We start from the raw sequence: 18,141 nt of genomic DNA on the forward strand, positions 1-18,141 counted from the left end.
AGCCCTGCTGAGTGGCCATTATCATGCAGAGCATCATGGTATTCAAAAAAGAAGAGGGATCAAAGGCTTCTGCTGTCTGACCCTACCACCTGGGTAGGTGGGTAAGAGCAGGGGCAATAAATTCACACCAGTACTGAAGTTATGGCAATCGTTTAATGCAATAGCAATTTGCATGCCCCTAGGCTTTAAACCCAAACTAAGACACCGACTTATGTCTGACAAGATGCCACGTACAGCGAAATCATGTGTGATTAGACTTTGGTCATGTTTATTCTTTATTTTAAGATGTAAATGTAACCTGAGGGGAAGTGATGACAACACTGGCCAAATCTATTGGCAGAATAAAATGAATTGGAAAAATCCTGGATTTAAAAAGCGAGCGCCACTTTCTCCTCCTCATCCATCCCCCTGTTTCTACTCGGAGCTGAGAGGAAGATCTCGTAGATCTGGACAGGGTGCGAGCAGGAGAAGCCCCTCCCCGCAGATCATTGCACTACTCGATGGTCCTTTAAATTTCATTGTTGGAGAAGAAGCGACGCCCCAGCACGACACCCGACTTTTGTTCTCATGGAAATCAGACCCTGCCTCCCGGCCACACTTTCTGCAGAGATGCAAAGTTGAAGCGCATTCCCAGCCGGGTCACCACATGGTAGCGATGTGTTGGAGGAGCTGATCGTTTCGTCTCCTCTGTTTGTCTGTGTTTCTTTTCCAGTTTTTGTTTGCACCGCGCTCTAAACTTTCCGACATGCTGGATTTGGCGCAGCGCGTTGTTTTGTGCACGCTCCTCGTCTCTGTTTACGCATCGTGTCCTCCGCGCTGCGAGTGCTCAGAGGCGGCTCACACCGTGAAGTGCGTCTCCAAAGACCTGCGGAGTGTCCCGACGGGGATACCAGGATACACCAGGAATCTGTTCATAACTGGGAATCAAATCAGTCGAATCGGTCCGGAGTCGTTCAAAGGACTCGATAATGTGACCAACCTGTCTCTAAGTAATAACAGGTGAGGCTTCCCTGGACACTCTTGATCCTTGTTATTATTATTTTAATGTAAAGCAAACATATTGTGAGGACGCCAAGAAAAGCATTCCTTTAATATAAAGTAACTAATTGTCTCAAAGGCAAAGTAGTGTTTCAGTCATTTGTTTCTTAAATATAGCAGTTAAACAGATTTGATTCTTTCTGTTACATGAAATAGGGCTTTAAGGTGAATTAAAATGAATAATTAAGTGATGTTTCTTGTCCCTAAATCCAGAATTTCTGAGGTAGAGTCCCACACCTTTGCTGGACTCCGCAGCCTTCGCTCTCTGGATCTGAGTAACAATCAGTTGGCAGTTATTCACCCCGAGGCCTTCACCGTGCTGAACCAGTCTCTGCGGGAGCTCAACCTGAGCCGAGCCCTCTACAACCACTCGTCAGTGATGGACTTGGCCACGTCTCTCCGCTGGAGCTCCCTGGGGACCCTGCAGGGACTGGACCTGTCTGACAACAGCCTCATCTATTTTCCCTCCCATATCTTCTCCCACCTGAGCAACCTCCGGCGGCTCCAGCTGTCCAACAACTCCCTGGTGGCCATTAACAACTCCACCTTCTCAGGTCTGGAGCACCTGGAGGAGCTTGACCTGACCCTCAACGCTCTCAAGACGTTGCCTGAGGAGGGCCTGCGAGAGTTGGACTCCCTGCCCAGAGCTGTACTTCTGCTGGGGGACAACCCGTTCACATGCATATGTGGAATCGAACCTTTTGCTCTGTGGCTCAACAGATCACAGGGTCGCATTCGAGATGCCGAGGGCCTTGTGTGCGCCTTCCCAGCCAGCATGAGAAACACATCCATGCTCGTTGTGGGCACGCTGACTCTGGGATGTCAGCAGAGGGATGCAGGGGGAGACCTTACTTTGCAGACCTCTTATGTCTTCTTGGGTATAGTCCTGGGATTCATAGGCCTCATCTTCCTCTTTGTACTTTATCTCAACCGCAAGGGCATCAAGAAGCGGATCTACGACATGCGGGATGCCTGCAGGGAGGTGTGGGAAGGCTACCACTATCGCTTTGAGATCGACTCTGACCCCAGGTTATCACAGGTCTCCACGAGTGTTGATGCGTGAGAGGACAGTGACCTCTGGTGCATTCTCTTAGGACTCTTTTCTATTGCTTTAATCAGTAGAAAAATGTAAAAACTGTACAGATCTGTCTGTAAATATACAGATATTAACAATCCTTCAGCCATTCCCACTCATACACCCAATATGCTCTCTTAAACAGAAGACCAAGAACTTCTTTGCTCTCTTGAGTCAGTTTGACATTTCTTATATCGTTGCCTGCTATTTATGTCTTTACAAAAGCAACAGTAAGTGCCTAACGTCAGCATTGTTTCTTTTTCTACAGGGCACACGTTCAGATGTTGTCCTCATATTTAGCATGTTATAAATTGCAACAATAACAATAACTACAAAAGCAATCCTCTAAGAAATTAACGCATAAATCACCCTTTCTCTTTGAACCATTTCAAGCCCCTTGGTCTGTCCGTTCTTCAACCCCAGGGTGCCACAGTGAAATTAAGCCTCCTAAAGCCTTACCAAGGCTCTCCTTAAAACCACCACTCTGTTCCTCTTTGGTTATCGGATTAGAAGGGGGAACAATTCGATGCGGACCAGCGGAAATCTCCTAGCTCTCTCTTTTTTTTCATGAAACGTTGCTTTGTTTCAACTCCTTGAGTTTTATTGTCACAATGATGAGAACCAGTCCCGAGCTGAGGCCGCTGAAAGCAATCCCCCTCCCTCCTTAAAGACAACAGCCCCTCTGGAAGCTCTTTGAAAGAAAAGTCTGGCTCTCCACATTTTTCTGTTTAGGGATTTTTCCCCCCACTGATAAGATACAGATGATTCTAAAACACCAGCTATATTGTTTCATTCAGCAGTTTGCTCTGACCAGATCCTTATGAAAAGAGAGAGGAATATTGTTTCTCTACTACTTTCCTTTTACAGTGGGGTCTTTTAGTGGAAGTTCATCTCTAGAATCAATTGAAATCCATGTCAAAAATGTGTTTCTTAGCCAAACCATTACATTTGAGACACACATTTAAACTGAATCCAAAATATCACCTCATTGTGAAAGAATCCCAAGCAAAACATGATTGTCCTCTTTTAGCTTGAGTGTCGCATGTCGCCCCTGTTTTTTAAATGACTACATGACAAAAGCAATTTTCTTGGCCTTGCTGTGTCGCTGCAAAGTGAGACAAACACACTGAGGGGGGATGCCATTGCTCAGAGTGTTTATTGCCCAAATTGCTAGTGAAACGGGGAAAAGGGGCCCTGGAGTCAACTGAAGCCAAAGTCAAGAAGTTCCCCGCGCTCCTCTGATAGTGATCCACAAGTGTTTGTAACACAGAGCCATTTACCGCATGTGGAATGACAAAATAAAGCCTGAGGAAGTCATGATATTTGTGTACTCATTACCACAAATGTCATCTTTTGTGCCATAGAAACTTCAGAAATGAATGTATTGGTAATGTTGGATTAAACCAAGAAACATATTAAGCCAGACATTTACTCGCAGAGGAGAAAACAATTGAGGCTCATGCCGACCCAAAGGAGAGACGTCCCAAATAAGCTTTGTTTTCCAGCACAAAAAGATGCCTTGTGATGCTCATCCGCTTTCTGCTTCCACAGACGACCATTATGCCACTGCGTAATAGGATTCTCTCATGATGACACAGTTGGGCGCTCTGATCCAGCTATTGGTAAAGTGTCATCATTCTTAATAATTGCCTGTGGGAGAAAATCCCAGAAAAAGTTTTTTCATTTGCTGTTACACAACATGTCACAACCAGGGCATTAAGCTGGCCACGGATCATCGGTGTCACCTGGCAGAGCAGAAAGAAGACAGATCATTTCCTGCATGTCATTACTTCCATTTTCACTCATTAAAGTGTGAATTAGGAGCTGTGCCTTTTTCTTTATTTTGGGGGGGGGGGGGGTCTTTTATGAGCCTGGCTGTCTAAAAAAATATATGGTCTGTTTGCTCTAGGCTGTGCAAGACTGTCTCAGCAGAATACAATGAAAAGAGAGGATGCCTACAAATACACCCAGACGTTCTACATTACTCCCTGTGTAAAAGAGAGGCTTGTTAAAAACTGAAAAATTGCTCCACTTACAATGTTCTTTCAAACTGTTTGTTGCACATATCTGATTAAAAGATCATGCCTTTATTTCAGCCTCATCTTCTATTCGAACAAGCCACTGAGGTTTCTTTCCAGGAAGAAGTTTTAAAAACCTTAACAGCTTTTTGTTGCCGTATTCTGTGTAGTAGGTGGTTGTTTGCAAAATACATTTAAAGTATTTCTTTTTGGCACAGCTGGCTTTTTACGATATTTTATTCACCCCCTGTCACTGGGAACACTGTGGTGCTATTCCATGGGTTTAATGGTCATGACGGGGAATATGCCTTAAAAGTGAACAGCACATCTGTGAGGAGTTGAGCATGTTAACAAGAGACTGCAGCAGTCAGCAGCATGACAGAGACACCCAATCCCCTGCCATGGGACAACAAATGCAGCTGTCTCTCTGTCTCTCTCAGCCGAGGACAGAGTAGTGAAAGTCTGGTCTCCGTTTTCTTCCCTCTCCTTTTAGCGATGAACTATGCCACCCATCCTTTAAGTCCAACCGTCCTGGACAGTGAAGGTGCAAATGAACCAGAGAAGTGGTTCCAGTGGGGTCTTACCCATTGTTCTGCTGTTCACTTGATCAATGTGTCAGAATGCGAGCGAGGAGCTGCTACATCAGACTCAACTGGCCATTAGAGCCAAATGGCCTCCCATTGATCACTTTCATAAAGGCTGGAGCTAACACACACACACACACACACTGTATTCAGATTGCCATCTTTCTGACATCTCTCTAACAATCCATTTGAAATGCAGTACTTCATGTACTTATTTGGTCAATACTGTAATTACCAAAAGGAAGAAATTTCACTTCTATTTGTTTGTTTGTTGCTGTAATACATTTGATTTATATAATACCTGTGTGGGCAGACGTTGAAAATAGTTCATAATTTGCTTCAGTTCCAACAGAAAACATGGACTTTCAACCCACTGCAGTAACATCTCAGCCACTGTTTACACCCATTTGTCTTTTCAGCACATTGTACATTACATTGTGACTCCATATGTTATTTGCTTTAGCTGGAACCATGACACGGACAGCTACGCCAACAGCTCACTGCTAACATGGGGGCCAGGGCAGCTGTGGATTAGGCGATAGAGCGGGTTGTCTCCTGACTGGAAGGTTGGCTGCTCGATTCCCAGCTTCTCCAGTTCACACGTTGAAGTGTCCTTGAGCAAGACACCGAATCCCCAGTTGCTCCCGGTGATGTCACCGGTGTGTGAATGTGTGAGTGCTTGGGTTTAGGGTTGGAATTAAGAGTGGATTTAACCCAACCTCTGGTAAAAGTTGACAATTTCCCATTTAGGTTGACAATGCACAGATCTTGGTCTCAATCTGCCATCTTGTCTGGAGCCATGGGAGACCCCACACAGAGGGACTGTATCCTCTTTTGAAAAATGAAACAATCTCAAAAGCTTTGTCATTGTACTTCATATTTCCTTACACAAAAAGCGAGAAGGATTAAAGTTTCAGTTTGACTTCGATAGCACTCACATCGCAAATGGATTTGATGTGCTTTAATGTGCAATCTATCAGTCGAGCATGTTCAGCACAGAGTTTGTACAAGAAGTATGTGTCCACATATCCATAACAGGATACTTTATGCTCTTGAAATTTAAACAAAAACCTCTTGGTGCATGGCCTCACACCAGTGGAAAATGAGAAACAAATGCTCGCAACAAAGTCCTGTCTCGTATGAAAGACAGGCTCATGTTAACCACTCTACCGCAACAACGCAGCTTCCCTCTGAAGTCTTCATGACTCCATCTCCATTGATCTCAGAGATGATGTAAAGTGGAGTGACAGCATGGCTCTTCCAGGCCTTTGTAGCCCCCCAACCCCAACGGCTTCCCCCTTTCTGGGCCTCTGTGCTCTGGGTAGACAGCGTCCTGAAGCTGTGCTGTAGGATCTGCTGTCCTCCAGCTGGCCGTGCATTAGTCTCTCGATCTATGTGGCCTGTCTGTAGGTTTGTTTAGTGTTTGATGTTGGTTATTTATAGCAGGACAGGGTTAGGGAGTTTTCAGTTAGAGATCCATGTTTCCCTCTGTGTTCCATCTTGTCTCAAACTGGGAAAAAGCGCATAAAGCTGTGACTAACCTCAGTGCTGAAATTTAAAGGCCAATTTCTTCTCTGCTTTACATTCTAGCAAAGATCATCAAGCTTAGCCCAGTATGAAGATGAATTGTTCCAAAGGAAGGTCATTAAACCTTCAATTGATTTGGTATACATTGTGATTCAGTGGTTTGCCTCTGGTCCTCTCACAGAACAGTGGGTTTAGGGTTTATGTAGCTGGTTACATTATAAATGGCCTTGACCCGTTTTAAAGAAAGGACAAGATACTTACTGCACTACTTCATCATCTGCCTCATGCATCAATGAGTTGGGTGGAAATTGAGCAGAGCACACAATAGTCTGGCTGGACACAGGAGTCATCTGAAGGCACTTGGGCTCACACTCCTCCTCAGTAGACCCACAGTGGTTCAGATACAACCCACAGTTTATTGCAGGCTATGAGTTTCTCCCACTTTTTAGCCCAGTTACAGTAGTGAGTATTTTATAAGAACATTAGAGCTGTACTGGCTCAAATACTTATATATTCATAGTTTTATTGATATTTTCCTATAACAATAAGTTAGTGTGAAACATTTTGCCCGTAGGATTGTGACAAACCCTCGAGCTGCTTGTGGAACGGATTGGGTGTGAACTCTCCATAGGTATTTTGTCCTCTCGCCTTCCCGGTGGGAGGAGACTTACAATATTATTACCTTCATTATTTCAAATGCTGGAGCTGATGCCGGCGCTGCTGGGGGCCCAGTGCACCCAACAGGGACCAGAGGCATCTGATTGGTCAGAAGAAGAACAGTTCAGAGGGCAAGCAGTAGATTGTTCCAGAGAGGAGACGCCATCTGCTGACTGGCTCTGTCTGACTTCACACCATCTTGCTACATTTGAAGAGACGGTGCTGCACACTTTGGATCAGGACATGCTGTTCCAGCCCTGCATGTTACACACTTCATCGTAATTTGTACACTCACACATGAACTTCTGAGCCCTCAGTTAAAGTTACAGCTGCTGTCAAGCGATTGTCTGTGAACTGAAAAGCGTTGCTCATAGTGACAAAGCTGCAGATAATTATCACTCCGCTCTGCGGCCAGCCTCAGTCAGCGTGGTTTAGGCTCTCTTCACATCACAGCCCTTAATGCTCAATTCTGTTTTTTGTGTTGATAGTGCACGTTCATATTTTGTATCCAGCTGTGGTGTGAACTGCCACACATGCTTAGATTTAACTGAAATCTGAGTCACATGCGAACAAGAATAACATCATCATTTGTGCAACAGTCAAATCAGGCAGTTCTTCAAAACCAGCTCAGATACAGATTCTAGTTTGAACAGAATCTTTTCCACAAATGTCCAACAAATGTGAAGCTTCCTTGTCTCACTGTTGTTGCTCTTCTCTGTGTCTGTGAGGGGCTGACACTGAATTGTGACATCTTCAGAAAGTAATGTGTAGTGTACGCAGCCTTAGAGTGTCACAGATCTCATCAGCGTTGTTCTGGGATGCAGCAGGCAGCTGTTAGACTCTGGCTGCTGCTGAACAGCCAAATGTTTTTCTCAGGAGTTAAAACAGAACTATAGGGCTCACATCATCAAATGGCCAGTACCGTGATCCCAATGGATATGAATGCTGCTCCATATTATAACATCAGCTTAAAGGGTGAAAAAATATGAATGTTTTGTGTTAAATCCCATGAAAAAAAAACCAAACCCACCACGACCTGAGTCTACTAAAAAGTCACAGATCCTTTGTCCAAAAAAAGGAATGATTTATGTTTTGGATGAAAATGAGACAGACCTCATTTATAGTTTGATTTAAGCCTGTGTCATCAGGAATATTGTTTTGCTAATTCCCATGGAGGACTTTGACTTGGGTTCTTGCTCAGATTAATGTTGATAGGCGTAATAGAAAGAATTCAGAAGGGGGGGACCATTTGTGAAAAAAAAATCAGCTGTGCTATTTCCTTTGACAGGAAACTGTGTCTTTGATCTAAGCCACCACACTCATCTGGTCATCGCATGCGAGGTGTCACGCTCTCCTACAGCAGAGAGGAGGAACTTTGCTGTTGCAGCTCTGCCTTGTTAAGGAGGCCCATGTGAATGTTGGCCACCAGAGCACCTACAACCATGAACAATAAGAGTGTAAATTGTAATGTGTGGCTCGAAGTGTACATGATGAAGGCATATACACTAGTTGGGAAAGTTGGACAGAGCGACAGTTGCATCTGTCTTGCACTGGCGTGTGGCAGCGGGGGATTGTCATAAATGAACACTACTGACCAAGCACAGTCTGTCATGGAGATTCACTGCTGCCAGACTACCAGGGAGTGAGTCCGCTACCTGCCTCAGTGTGTGTGGCAGTGTCTCCTACACTGACATTGTAAAGGGTGATTTTCATGTGGTGTGTACCACATGGTCACAGATCCGTCAGACACACACAGGAAGCTGATGACATCACACTGGTGCAAATATGACATGATGCGTTTCGCTTATCAGTGAAAGAGTTCACGTAAAGTAAGAATATGTAGCGACTGTGCTGCTGCTTTTTCGCTATGTGATTTATATGGTGCAAACAGAAGGTAGACGCACACTGATCTTGATGTATTGTTAGGGGTTGACTGCATCATTGCTGCAGCCTGGTTCTATTCAGTGTTAGGAGGAGCAGGATGCATGATTAATAACTTTAACAAGGCCTTCAAGACTGACTAACTCAGGGTCAGGCAGGGTGCAGACAGGAGAGGTCCCAGCAAGCAGCACAGGTGAGAGCTGCTAAATGTTACTGTGTGTGTCAAACGGCTCTTTGTAGCCAAATAAAGATTTATACTTGCATATAAATGAAAGATTCAAGACTGCAGGCCAGGGAAAACATGGCGGAAAAGAAGCAGAGCTGCACTCCCAAAGACAGGCCACACCCTGACAAACACCTGCAGACAATCATTTCATTAAGCAGTGATTGGATGCACGCTGCATTAAATGCTCCCCCTGTGCTTTGCATAGCTTCAGGGTGGTTGGGCTACTGTCGTGTTGGCCTGGCTGCTGTCTTGGTGCACAGAAATGGCTTGTGGAGTTTATTTGGGGTAAGTTTTGAAGCAAACACTCAATGTGTGTTTACATGCTGTTGGTCCCATTTTGTTCTGATCTTGACATCTTCTTTTCTAACCAGGATCTTGCTGGTTTGTTTGGTTCAAGCAGAGCATGTGTGCTGTTTCTGGGTTTCACAAGGTGAGTACAAAACCTGTCTTTTTTTTTTTTTTTTTTTGAGCTGCTTTGTTAGCTGTGGATTTATACTGTTTCTCCTACAGATTGGAGCTCCCAGGGAGGAAATGGCAACAGATATGTTGGCTCCTTGCAACAGGACAGTGGACTAAAAAGACTTGGTAACAGCGATTCCCAGAATCAATTCAGACAGGCCTCTGTTTATACAGGTTCTGCTCAGAGCAGTGGCTTCAGTGCAGAAACTGGAGCCAACAGTGGGCATAGCCAGAAATCTCTGAGTAGCGGCTCCATGCAAAGTGGCCACTCTTCAGTCAGGTTTATGGAGAGCAGTGTGCTGATGAAGCCTGACTCTGAACAAGTAAATGCTCAAATGGTGTCAGAAAATCACTTCTCAGGTCCTTCAGCTTCTGTTGCTAGTGGAAGTTCAATATGTAAGAATCAAAACCAGAATGACCTTCAGCTGGGCACACGGCGTACTAGCAGCAGTTGTGTACTTGCTCGGCGCCCTTCTGAGAAGGGTTCATCCTCCCACCTGTCTGCAGCACAGATATCTCGGAGTGCTGCTGCCGAAACACGAGACTACAATGAACAAAGACGCTCCCTGCCCTCTGCAAAGTGTTCCGGCCAACAGCGAGACTCTGTATCAAGGCAAACATCAGCCACTGTGCTTGGTCGACGAGTGTCTCCACATCGTAGCTCTGAAGCATCTAAACGGTCTCGTTTCCCATCTGCTCCAAATGACGGCAGCAGGCCAAATCAGCACAAATGGCTTCCTGTGACTGGAGGAGGAAATCCCTTAGAAAGCTACTACCCTATGTTCGGTGTGGTCTCCAGCCCTGGGAGTGACAGCAAGTCTCTTCCATCATCACTCTACAACCAAAATGGTGTTATTACCTTTGACCCACTTAGTCAGTATACATCCACAGAGCAGACATTAGGCTCCAAACCCAGCTCCACCTCTGGGAAGATCCCCAGCACTAAATGGGCCCAGGGAACCTGTGACCTCCCTGACTCTGGACATAGAGCGAGTAAGCACTTCTCCCCAACCTGGACCTACAGAATCCCTCAACCCCTTGGTGGCTATGATATCAGACGGCTGAGGAAGCCTGGACAGGAGGCTGTGAGTCGCCAGAAGCCACAGCAGCCCTATACACGCCGCCCACCTCTCAAGCCCCAGCAGCAGAGGGTTCCTCACCCAGTCAAGTGGGTCAGGGTGAAACTGAATCCCACACCCTAGCAGGTGAGTGTGCTTTAGTTCTCACTATTCAGATTCATTAAGCTTGACTTCTAATGTGGCTCTTCTCTACAGGTGCTGGTCGACTTGTTGGCTGAATTGTTATGAAATAAAGGCTTTAATTTGTATTTTGTTGTTTGGTTGTTTTAACTTGCAGTGGTTAAGCTGGAGTTTGGGTTATAAATGCAGGCTTGCTGCCACCTAGTGAGTGAAGTGTTGTACAAAAATGGCTTAAACAAAGAACCCTTATCAAATATCTGACAGCATACTGAATTAAGCCTTTTCAAAAGCATTACAGTTTAGAACAAGGACTAAATTGGATATGTAAATGCTAGACTGGAGAGTTTTTACTTTTGAAACTTTACTAAAGGCTTCAAATGTGGCATGTTAATTTGAGCTGTGAATGTGTCCTTTAAGCTGCATGATTGTCCTGGCCTCAGTAAGAGTCTCCTGTTCAGAGGCATTTGAGGTCTCCCTTGAATTTAAGTTTTGGGCAAGTCCTTTTGACCTTTAGTTGTAGGTCACCACTGACTATTGGCTCCCAGTCCACCCCATATGTAACTGCATGCTTTCTCATTGCCTCCAACCTAGAAGTTTTATCGTGTGTGTAATGTACTGGTTCAGGATAATTGGCACTGTCCCTGATCTGCAGTCCATCACCCTGAGTCACTAGCTGTCTGCATCTCTGCTTTGGAAATGCAGAATGAATTGGCTATGAAATGGGCTTTCCTTATTGGCAAACATGCATATTTGAGCATTATAATAGTTTTCAAAACCTTCATTCACCTCCAGTATTTACTGACTCATCTCCTACATCTGGTCAGTTTAACCCAGACAACTCCTGCACTCTGCCATCAGGACTGTTTCCATTCGTGGGCTTGGAGACTGGTTTTGAACACCACCTGTATTTCAATCTGGAGGTTTGAACAACATCTCTGAAGCTCAATCCAGATAGGATATGTTGACTTCCACTGCTGGGATTCTAGCTGTTTTCTACCAAAGCTGTTGCTCACTTTAATTCTATGAAAGGTTGCAACATGAGACAAAAGGAGAGAGCAGACACCTAAATGAACACAATGCAGAAACTGAATTGAACACTAAACTCCACTGCAAAGCTTCCTCTGTTTATTCATCCTAGCAAGAGCTGTCGCCCATCCAGTATTACTGAGGCAGAGACACTGTAGGTGGCTGTTCTGACCAGATGAGGGCATTGTACTTCAAGAGTGAGGAAAACCACATACAGTAGCTACAAACTAGATTATATGGAAGTAACACAAACCTCAAACAACTTCTTTCCCCTAATAGTTTATTCTGTATTATGCATGTGGATGTTGTATGACGCTGGACAAACCTAAGTGCAAATCTTGGCCTAATAACGGAGACTTGTGCTGGAACAATTATGTAGGATACTGACAAACCCTCCAGCTGATGCATTACCCAGCATCCTCTGATCAGAGCTGCGATTGCTTCTCAGTAAGAGTGGATGGAGGGATGGGGCAGGGCTTTGGAAGATTTGCTAGGTGATTATAACGGCTCAAAAATCTCATTACAGACATGGGAAAATTGTTGGTAGTGTGTTTACCCTTGGTGTGATTGTTTGTCATAGCTCTTCCAGAAATCCACAACAGCTGTCTGCAGGCTTCAGGTGTCGGCCAAAATGAGTTTCATGCACAGAATCTGGTGTTTAGCAACAACAGAACTAAGGTTGTCTTACTGGTAGCTGCAGCTTAGTTCAAATTGAATGCATATAAGCTGGTTAAATGTAACCCCCCCCTTTACCAGCTGCAACATTAAATGTGATGTACACAATGCAACAGTAATACAATATGATATACAGGAATGTGAAATGTGCCATTCTGCATAATGAGTACTTTTATTTTTAGTACTACTTTTGTATTGGAAGTAACATTTTGAATGTAGGACTTGTAATAGAGTATTTTACTTTATTACTTTTGCTTAAGTAAAGGATCTGAGTACTTCTTCCACCACTGTATATGGATAAGGAGCACTGGACAGATGTGGCATGGCTCCACTAATCAGCTGGGGATGGGCTGGATGGTGTTTCACAACATGCTGCCAAAGCAGGTGAAGGATGCCATTAAGCAGATCCACAGGTTTATCTTTCATTTTCAATCAGATGCTAATTATAACTGAGAATATGACTTTTTAACACCTGTAGTGGACATGATTTTTTTTTTCTGATTCTGTTTTTTATCATTAATTGCAGCACTTCTGCAGACTGTGTTCTAGGAGTCCGTCACAGCTACAGATGCATTCACTTAGCTCAGATTTCACCTGAGAGTCTGTGTGTGCTTGTGTGATTTGAGTGTGGATGAAAAGCTGATGGAAATGACATGCAAGATACGCAGCTATAAACACAGTGCCTGTAATCAGCTTCGTGTTGTGCATGCTGACTCGGCAAGGAGTTTTTCACTACAGAGTTTTCTTTTTAAACACACATGTAATTTTGATGACTGTATGAACAATCAACACACCTGGGTGCATTTGGTGTTTTTTGTTAATGGAAACAGTTTTATTTGCGTAATTTCCTCTCCAGCCCAGGTTTTTCTTTCTAACAATGCATGAAATGAATGGAGAGAAGCCAAACTTTGACTTAAATATTGTTCAGCTGCTTAAGTCACAAAATACTTCAGCACTGTGCTTTATGCAAAATAAACATGTTCCCAGTATTTGTTTTTCAAATACAGCTGTTCCCTGTAAAGGCCTGTAGGCCTACTATTGTGTTTTTAGCACCAGATGACCCACAGAGATGACTCGCACTGCCATAGACAATAAAAGCACCACTAAAGTGCAGTCAAATGAACCTTATAACAGGACGGAGCAGTACAAGTTTAGTTAAGTTACCAATGATGTTTGACACAAAATAATGTCAATAAGGATTTTAAACTGAAAGTCACAAAGGTAAGTTGTCACACAGTTCATTCCTCCAAAACTAGGGGTGCTATCCTGAGTCAAATAGCCACGCTGTGTGTCCCATACCTGCCTGAGTCAGCATCCTGTTTGTCTTCAATCAAAGCTGAGTTGAGCACAATTTTCTCATTTTCCCCTTCCGAAGTAAAACTATGGAAGCCAACAATTTATGTAACAAAATGTTTTTAAGTATGAATATTTACATTTTAAATTTATCTAGGGTTGATAGGAGTGTGTGATTTGATGCTTTAAGGACAGCTTTAGCTTGAAATAGCCTTGAGATTTAGCCAAATGTAGCAGATTATGGAGCAGGTTGGCCCAGTGGACTGCATGGGAGCAAGCTGTCACATGTGACAAATTACTCCTTGCAAATGTGCAACCAGAACTTGCTGGAAAATGTTGTGAATGCAATGTGAAAATGTGTTTTAAATGGACGAAAGGACGAACAATGAAGTGACTGAAATAAAAGAAATAGCAAGGAGGGAAGAAGGTTAGGAGCTATGAGAGAAATCACTCCCTACTCACTGTACAGTGTGTTTGCCATGTAGTAGTGGTATCCAAATGCTGAGTGTGTACATCTGTCCACTATATGGTGTTCCACAGTGGAACATTAAAACTAGTGTACATGCCATGTACGCTGCTTTCTGCTAACAATGGGGAGCGAACAGGAGTGCAGACACAACCAGAGAATGGCGGAACACCACCAAATGTGATGCTGGAGGCTGTGAGGCAGGTGAAGCTTCATCACAAATCAATCAGAAGGACCGCCAAAGATTTCAACATTGTTTATTGCTGAGATGCTCCGGTGAGGAGGTTGAGGGTCAGGCAGCTGTGCCAGTCACCAGTGTTGGCTATTAAAAACTCTGATAGGGTTTCTCCCCTGAACTGGAGATGCAACTGGTAGAGTACATCACAAGGTCGGTAGACATTTACTTTGGTTTATTGGCTAATGAAGTGAGACAGCTGTCCTATGAGTTTGCAGTGGCATAGCATTTGAAAATCTCTGCTATGTGGGCAGAAAAAGAAGAGGCCAGAGCAGAATGATTTACCGCTTTCCTGAAGCACCATGCATTTCATCCCCAAGGAAGCCAGAGGCAAGGAGCCTTGCCCAAGTGAGTAGCTACAATCAAGAGAATGTAAATGCTTTGACAATCTTGCACAAGTGCTACAAAGGCATCAGCTCCAGCCAGGAGAAACTGGCATGACAACAGCCCAAAAACCAGATGTGGATTTATACAAATACAAGAAGAACACTCATCATGCTGGCTTGTGCTGTCCCAGCAAAAGGAAAAAGTATTTGCCCATTTTTTTGAGACCCAAGAGATCATATCAGTGACCACTTCCTTATAAATAGACCATCTGGCAGCAGAGGAGGGGCAAAACCATCAGGCTGGATGAAGGACACACACTTGACAGAGTTTCAAAGCCTTGTCTGCTACTTGTGGGCAACCAGGAGTCTCATCGTTGCATTGATAGGTTTAATTAAGCCAAAGAAAATGACATAATTATGCTGTCCTTCCCACCCCATTGTTCTCACTGATTGCAACCACAGGACAGCTCTACAGGCCACTGAAGAGGCACATCAACATCGCCTGTGACGCTTGAATGTGAAACATCCAGGCTGGCAATCGAGTGGCTAGGTCTGTATTTTTGGAGACAGAGTTTTCTCCCTCCTACATCACCAATCGACGCATGCAGAACCCAGTCCAGCCAGGCCCCACCACTCGACAGTCTTGTCCCACCACTCTCCAGCTAAGGGGGAAAACATTGCAAAATGGAAATTTTGACAGATGTGCCAGTGAAAGAAGCGCTGTAGCTGCAGAAAATACGAAGAAAGAGAGGAAGTGTCTTTCACTTGGTACAACATTACAGTGTATTATTTGCATTAACTGAGGAAAAAATGTGACAACATGCCCGGCTCTCCCCCACATGTTGTGATGCTCTGATGGTTGTGATGGCTGCTTTCTGCACTTCTGGCCCCAAACTCTGGATTAATCTGCCCCTGGATCTGAGCTGAGATACAGCCAGGTGGCAAATTAAAGGACAGACCTGAATAAATGAGGATGACAGTACCTCCATCCACAGTGCACAAGGCGTCACCGGATGGTTTGATGAGTATGAAAATGAAGAATCATATGCTGTGGCCTTCGCAGTCACCAGATCCCAACCTATTAACACCTATGGGAGATTTTGGAGCAACGTGTTCAACAGAGTCTCCACCACCACCATCAAAACACCATGTGATTGAATATCCTTTGTTCATCCCTCCAGTAGAGTCCAGGAAGTAGCCACATCTCGTGCATGTATAAAACAAATAGGGATGGAGTAAATACAAGCCGCCAACTAGTGCTTACTGAAAGGGCAGTTATTGGGTTTTTCCCTTTATGATAATACTAAGGTCCAGACCTTATTCTGTGTCCTGAGACGACCTTTGTTGTGATTTGGTGCTATACAAATCAAACTGAATTGAATTGAATTAAATTAATAGAAGATGGTATTGAGTTGCATCATGGGAAATGTATAACCCATTGTTTTAGAAGCTTCCACCATCACTCTTACACCCACAGTTTACATTGGTGATAATAAAATTAGACTCAGTGAGGTTGTTAGTGAGTTTTCTTATGATTGGCAGTTTTGGTAGAACAGTGTCAGTGGTTGGACAATGAGCAGACTCTCAGAGGTGACTGCCATTACAAACCAGCTGGACCAGCCACTGCTTAACCTGAGCAAATCAAATCCAGTGCAGATGCTGTGTGTCAAGACACATATCTGCTCTTTGCTTAGGTGAGGACAGGATTCAGGGACGCTTTGTGTCAAGGGTAGGTTAGGTCTGGAAAATGGCATTGCTTATTGTAGGGCTCTGAAGATTCATGACAGCATGGCTTGACACCCCCCTCTCTAGGGCCAAATCATGGGTAAACATCATTTAACTCGTATATAAATGCTCTTTCATTCTTTGACACATTTAATTGTGTAATAGTGACTGGCACTAAAAATCCAGATACTGTATCTTGACTATACTTTGTTGAAATCTGTCATGTGAGATCCCTAACTTTATCAATGCAGTTCCCTTTTAAAGAGCTTTCCTGTATGAAAGCTCCATTTCTAATTTTAATATTGTCAGAGTTGATAAATACACTCCGTGAAAACAGGCCTAATCCTGTCCATTGAGTGCAGATCTATTCTTGATCTGCAGTTCCATAAAGTTAATGTTGTGAAAAGGAAGGGAGGACTTTACTTTGGACCACTTTCATGTCTTGCTTACAAAACATATCTTGATCTCAGAGAGACTTCCTGAATAAAGAGGACTTAACTAAGTAAATCCACATCAAGAGGTGGCTGGAGCTGTTGAAAACGATCTTGCCAAATGTAACTCAAGCTGCCTGTGTTTTGTTTCTCCATGGAGGGCTGCAATGGAAATAAACATGTCACAACTTTCCTGAGGAAGGATTTTGGTTTCCTTCAGGGATACATGTTCTTGATTTGTCTTAAAGGTGAATGCAGCCTCTGTCAAAAATATTAAATGAAATAGAGAGGCCCTATTTGTGGAGGGGGGTGGGGGTGTCACACTCTTAGTTTATCTATGTATCAGTCAATGTAGTATACAGTGCCTTACAAAAGTATTCTCACTCCTTGAACTTTTCCACATTTTGTCACATTACAACCACAAACTTAAATGTATTTCATTGCGATTTTATGTGATAGACCATCACAAAGTATTGCATAATTGTGACGTGGAAGGAAAATGATACGTGGTATTGAAGATTTTTTACAAATAAAAATCTGAAAAGTGTGGCGTGCATATGTATTCAGCCCCCTGAGTCAATACTTTGTCGAACCAGTTTTCTAGCCTTGCCACAGATTCTCAACAGCATATAGGTCTGGACTTTGACTGGGCCATTCTAACACATGAATATGCTTTGATCAAACCATTCCATTGTAGCTCTGGCTGTAGGTTTAGGGTTGTTGTCCTGCTGGAAGGTGAACCTCCGCCCCTGTCCCAAGTCTTTTGCATCTGACCAGAGCACCTTCTTCCACATGTTTGCTGTGTCCCCTACATGGCTTGTGGCAAAAATGCAAATGGGACTTCCTATTGCTTTCTTTAAACAATGGCTTTCTTCTTGCCACTCTTCCATAAAAGCCAGATTTGTGGAGTACACGAGTAATAGTTGTCCTGTGGACAGATTGTCCCACCTGAGCTGAGGATCTCTCCAGAATTACCATGGACCTCTTGGTTGCTTCTCTGATTAATGCTCTCCTTGTCCGGCCCATCAGTTTAGGTGGACGGCCATGTCTTGGTAGGTTTGCAGTTGTGCCATACACTTTCCATTTTCGGATGTTGGATTGAACAGTGCTCGGTGAGATGTTCAAACCTTGGGATATGTTTTTATAACCTAATCCTGCTTTAAACTTTTCCACAACTTTATCCCTGATCTGTCTGGTGTGTTCCTTAGTCTTCATGATGCTGTTTGTTCACTAATGTTCTATAACAAACCTCTGAGGCCTTCACAGAACAGCTGTATTTATACTGAGATTGAATTAGACA

The 18,141-nt window shown here is 43.8% G+C and overlaps 2 protein-coding genes across 2 annotated transcripts; both read left to right on the forward strand.

Moving 5' to 3' along the window:
- The first annotated feature begins 416 nt into the window (after window positions 1-416).
- tpbg1b (trophoblast glycoprotein 1b) lies at window positions 417-4,168 on the forward strand. Its single transcript, XM_020614913.1, has 2 exons — window positions 417-999; window positions 1,252-4,168. The coding sequence occupies exons 1-2, from the start codon at window positions 746-748 to the stop codon at window positions 2,099-2,101; spliced, it is 1,104 nt and encodes a 367-aa protein (XP_020470569.1). The 5' UTR covers window positions 417-745; the 3' UTR covers window positions 2,102-4,168.
- Window positions 4,169-9,193: 5,025 nt separating this feature from the next.
- On the forward strand, window positions 9,194-10,792 carry LOC109968568 (uncharacterized). The gene is made up of 4 exons (XM_020614919.1): window positions 9,194-9,291; window positions 9,378-9,436; window positions 9,517-10,670; window positions 10,740-10,792. Exons 1-3 carry the CDS (start codon window positions 9,269-9,271, stop codon window positions 10,665-10,667), a joined length of 1,233 nt encoding a protein of 410 aa, XP_020470575.1. The 5' UTR covers window positions 9,194-9,268; the 3' UTR covers window positions 10,668-10,670; window positions 10,740-10,792.
- The last annotated feature ends 7,349 nt before the right edge of the window (window positions 10,793-18,141 follow it).

Source organism: Monopterus albus, unplaced genomic scaffold, assembly GCF_001952655.1.
Source record: "Monopterus albus unplaced genomic scaffold, M_albus_1.0 scaffold154.1, whole genome shotgun sequence".
Taxonomy (NCBI): domain Eukaryota; kingdom Metazoa; phylum Chordata; class Actinopteri; order Synbranchiformes; family Synbranchidae; genus Monopterus; species Monopterus albus.

What these genes read in the sequence shown, in the direction of transcription:
- tpbg1b (XM_020614913.1), top strand. Translation starts at nt 746, where the DNA reads ATGCTGGATTTGGCGCAGCGCGTTGTTTTGTGCACGCTCCTCGTCTCT. An exon ending in CTGTCTCTAAGTAATAACAG is followed by an intron (nt 1,000 to 1,251) that starts GTGAGGCTTCCC and finishes CCCTAAATCCAG; the next exon opens with AATTTCTGAGGTAGAGTCCC.
- LOC109968568 (XM_020614919.1), top strand. Translation starts at nt 9,269, where the DNA reads ATGGCTTGTGGAGTTTATTTGGG. An exon ending in GCTTGTGGAGTTTATTTGGG is followed by an intron (nt 9,292 to 9,377) that starts GTAAGTTTTGAA and finishes TTTTCTAACCAG; the next exon opens with GATCTTGCTGGTTTGTTTGG. An exon ending in CTGTTTCTGGGTTTCACAAG is followed by an intron (nt 9,437 to 9,516) that starts GTGAGTACAAAA and finishes TTTCTCCTACAG; the next exon opens with ATTGGAGCTCCCAGGGAGGA.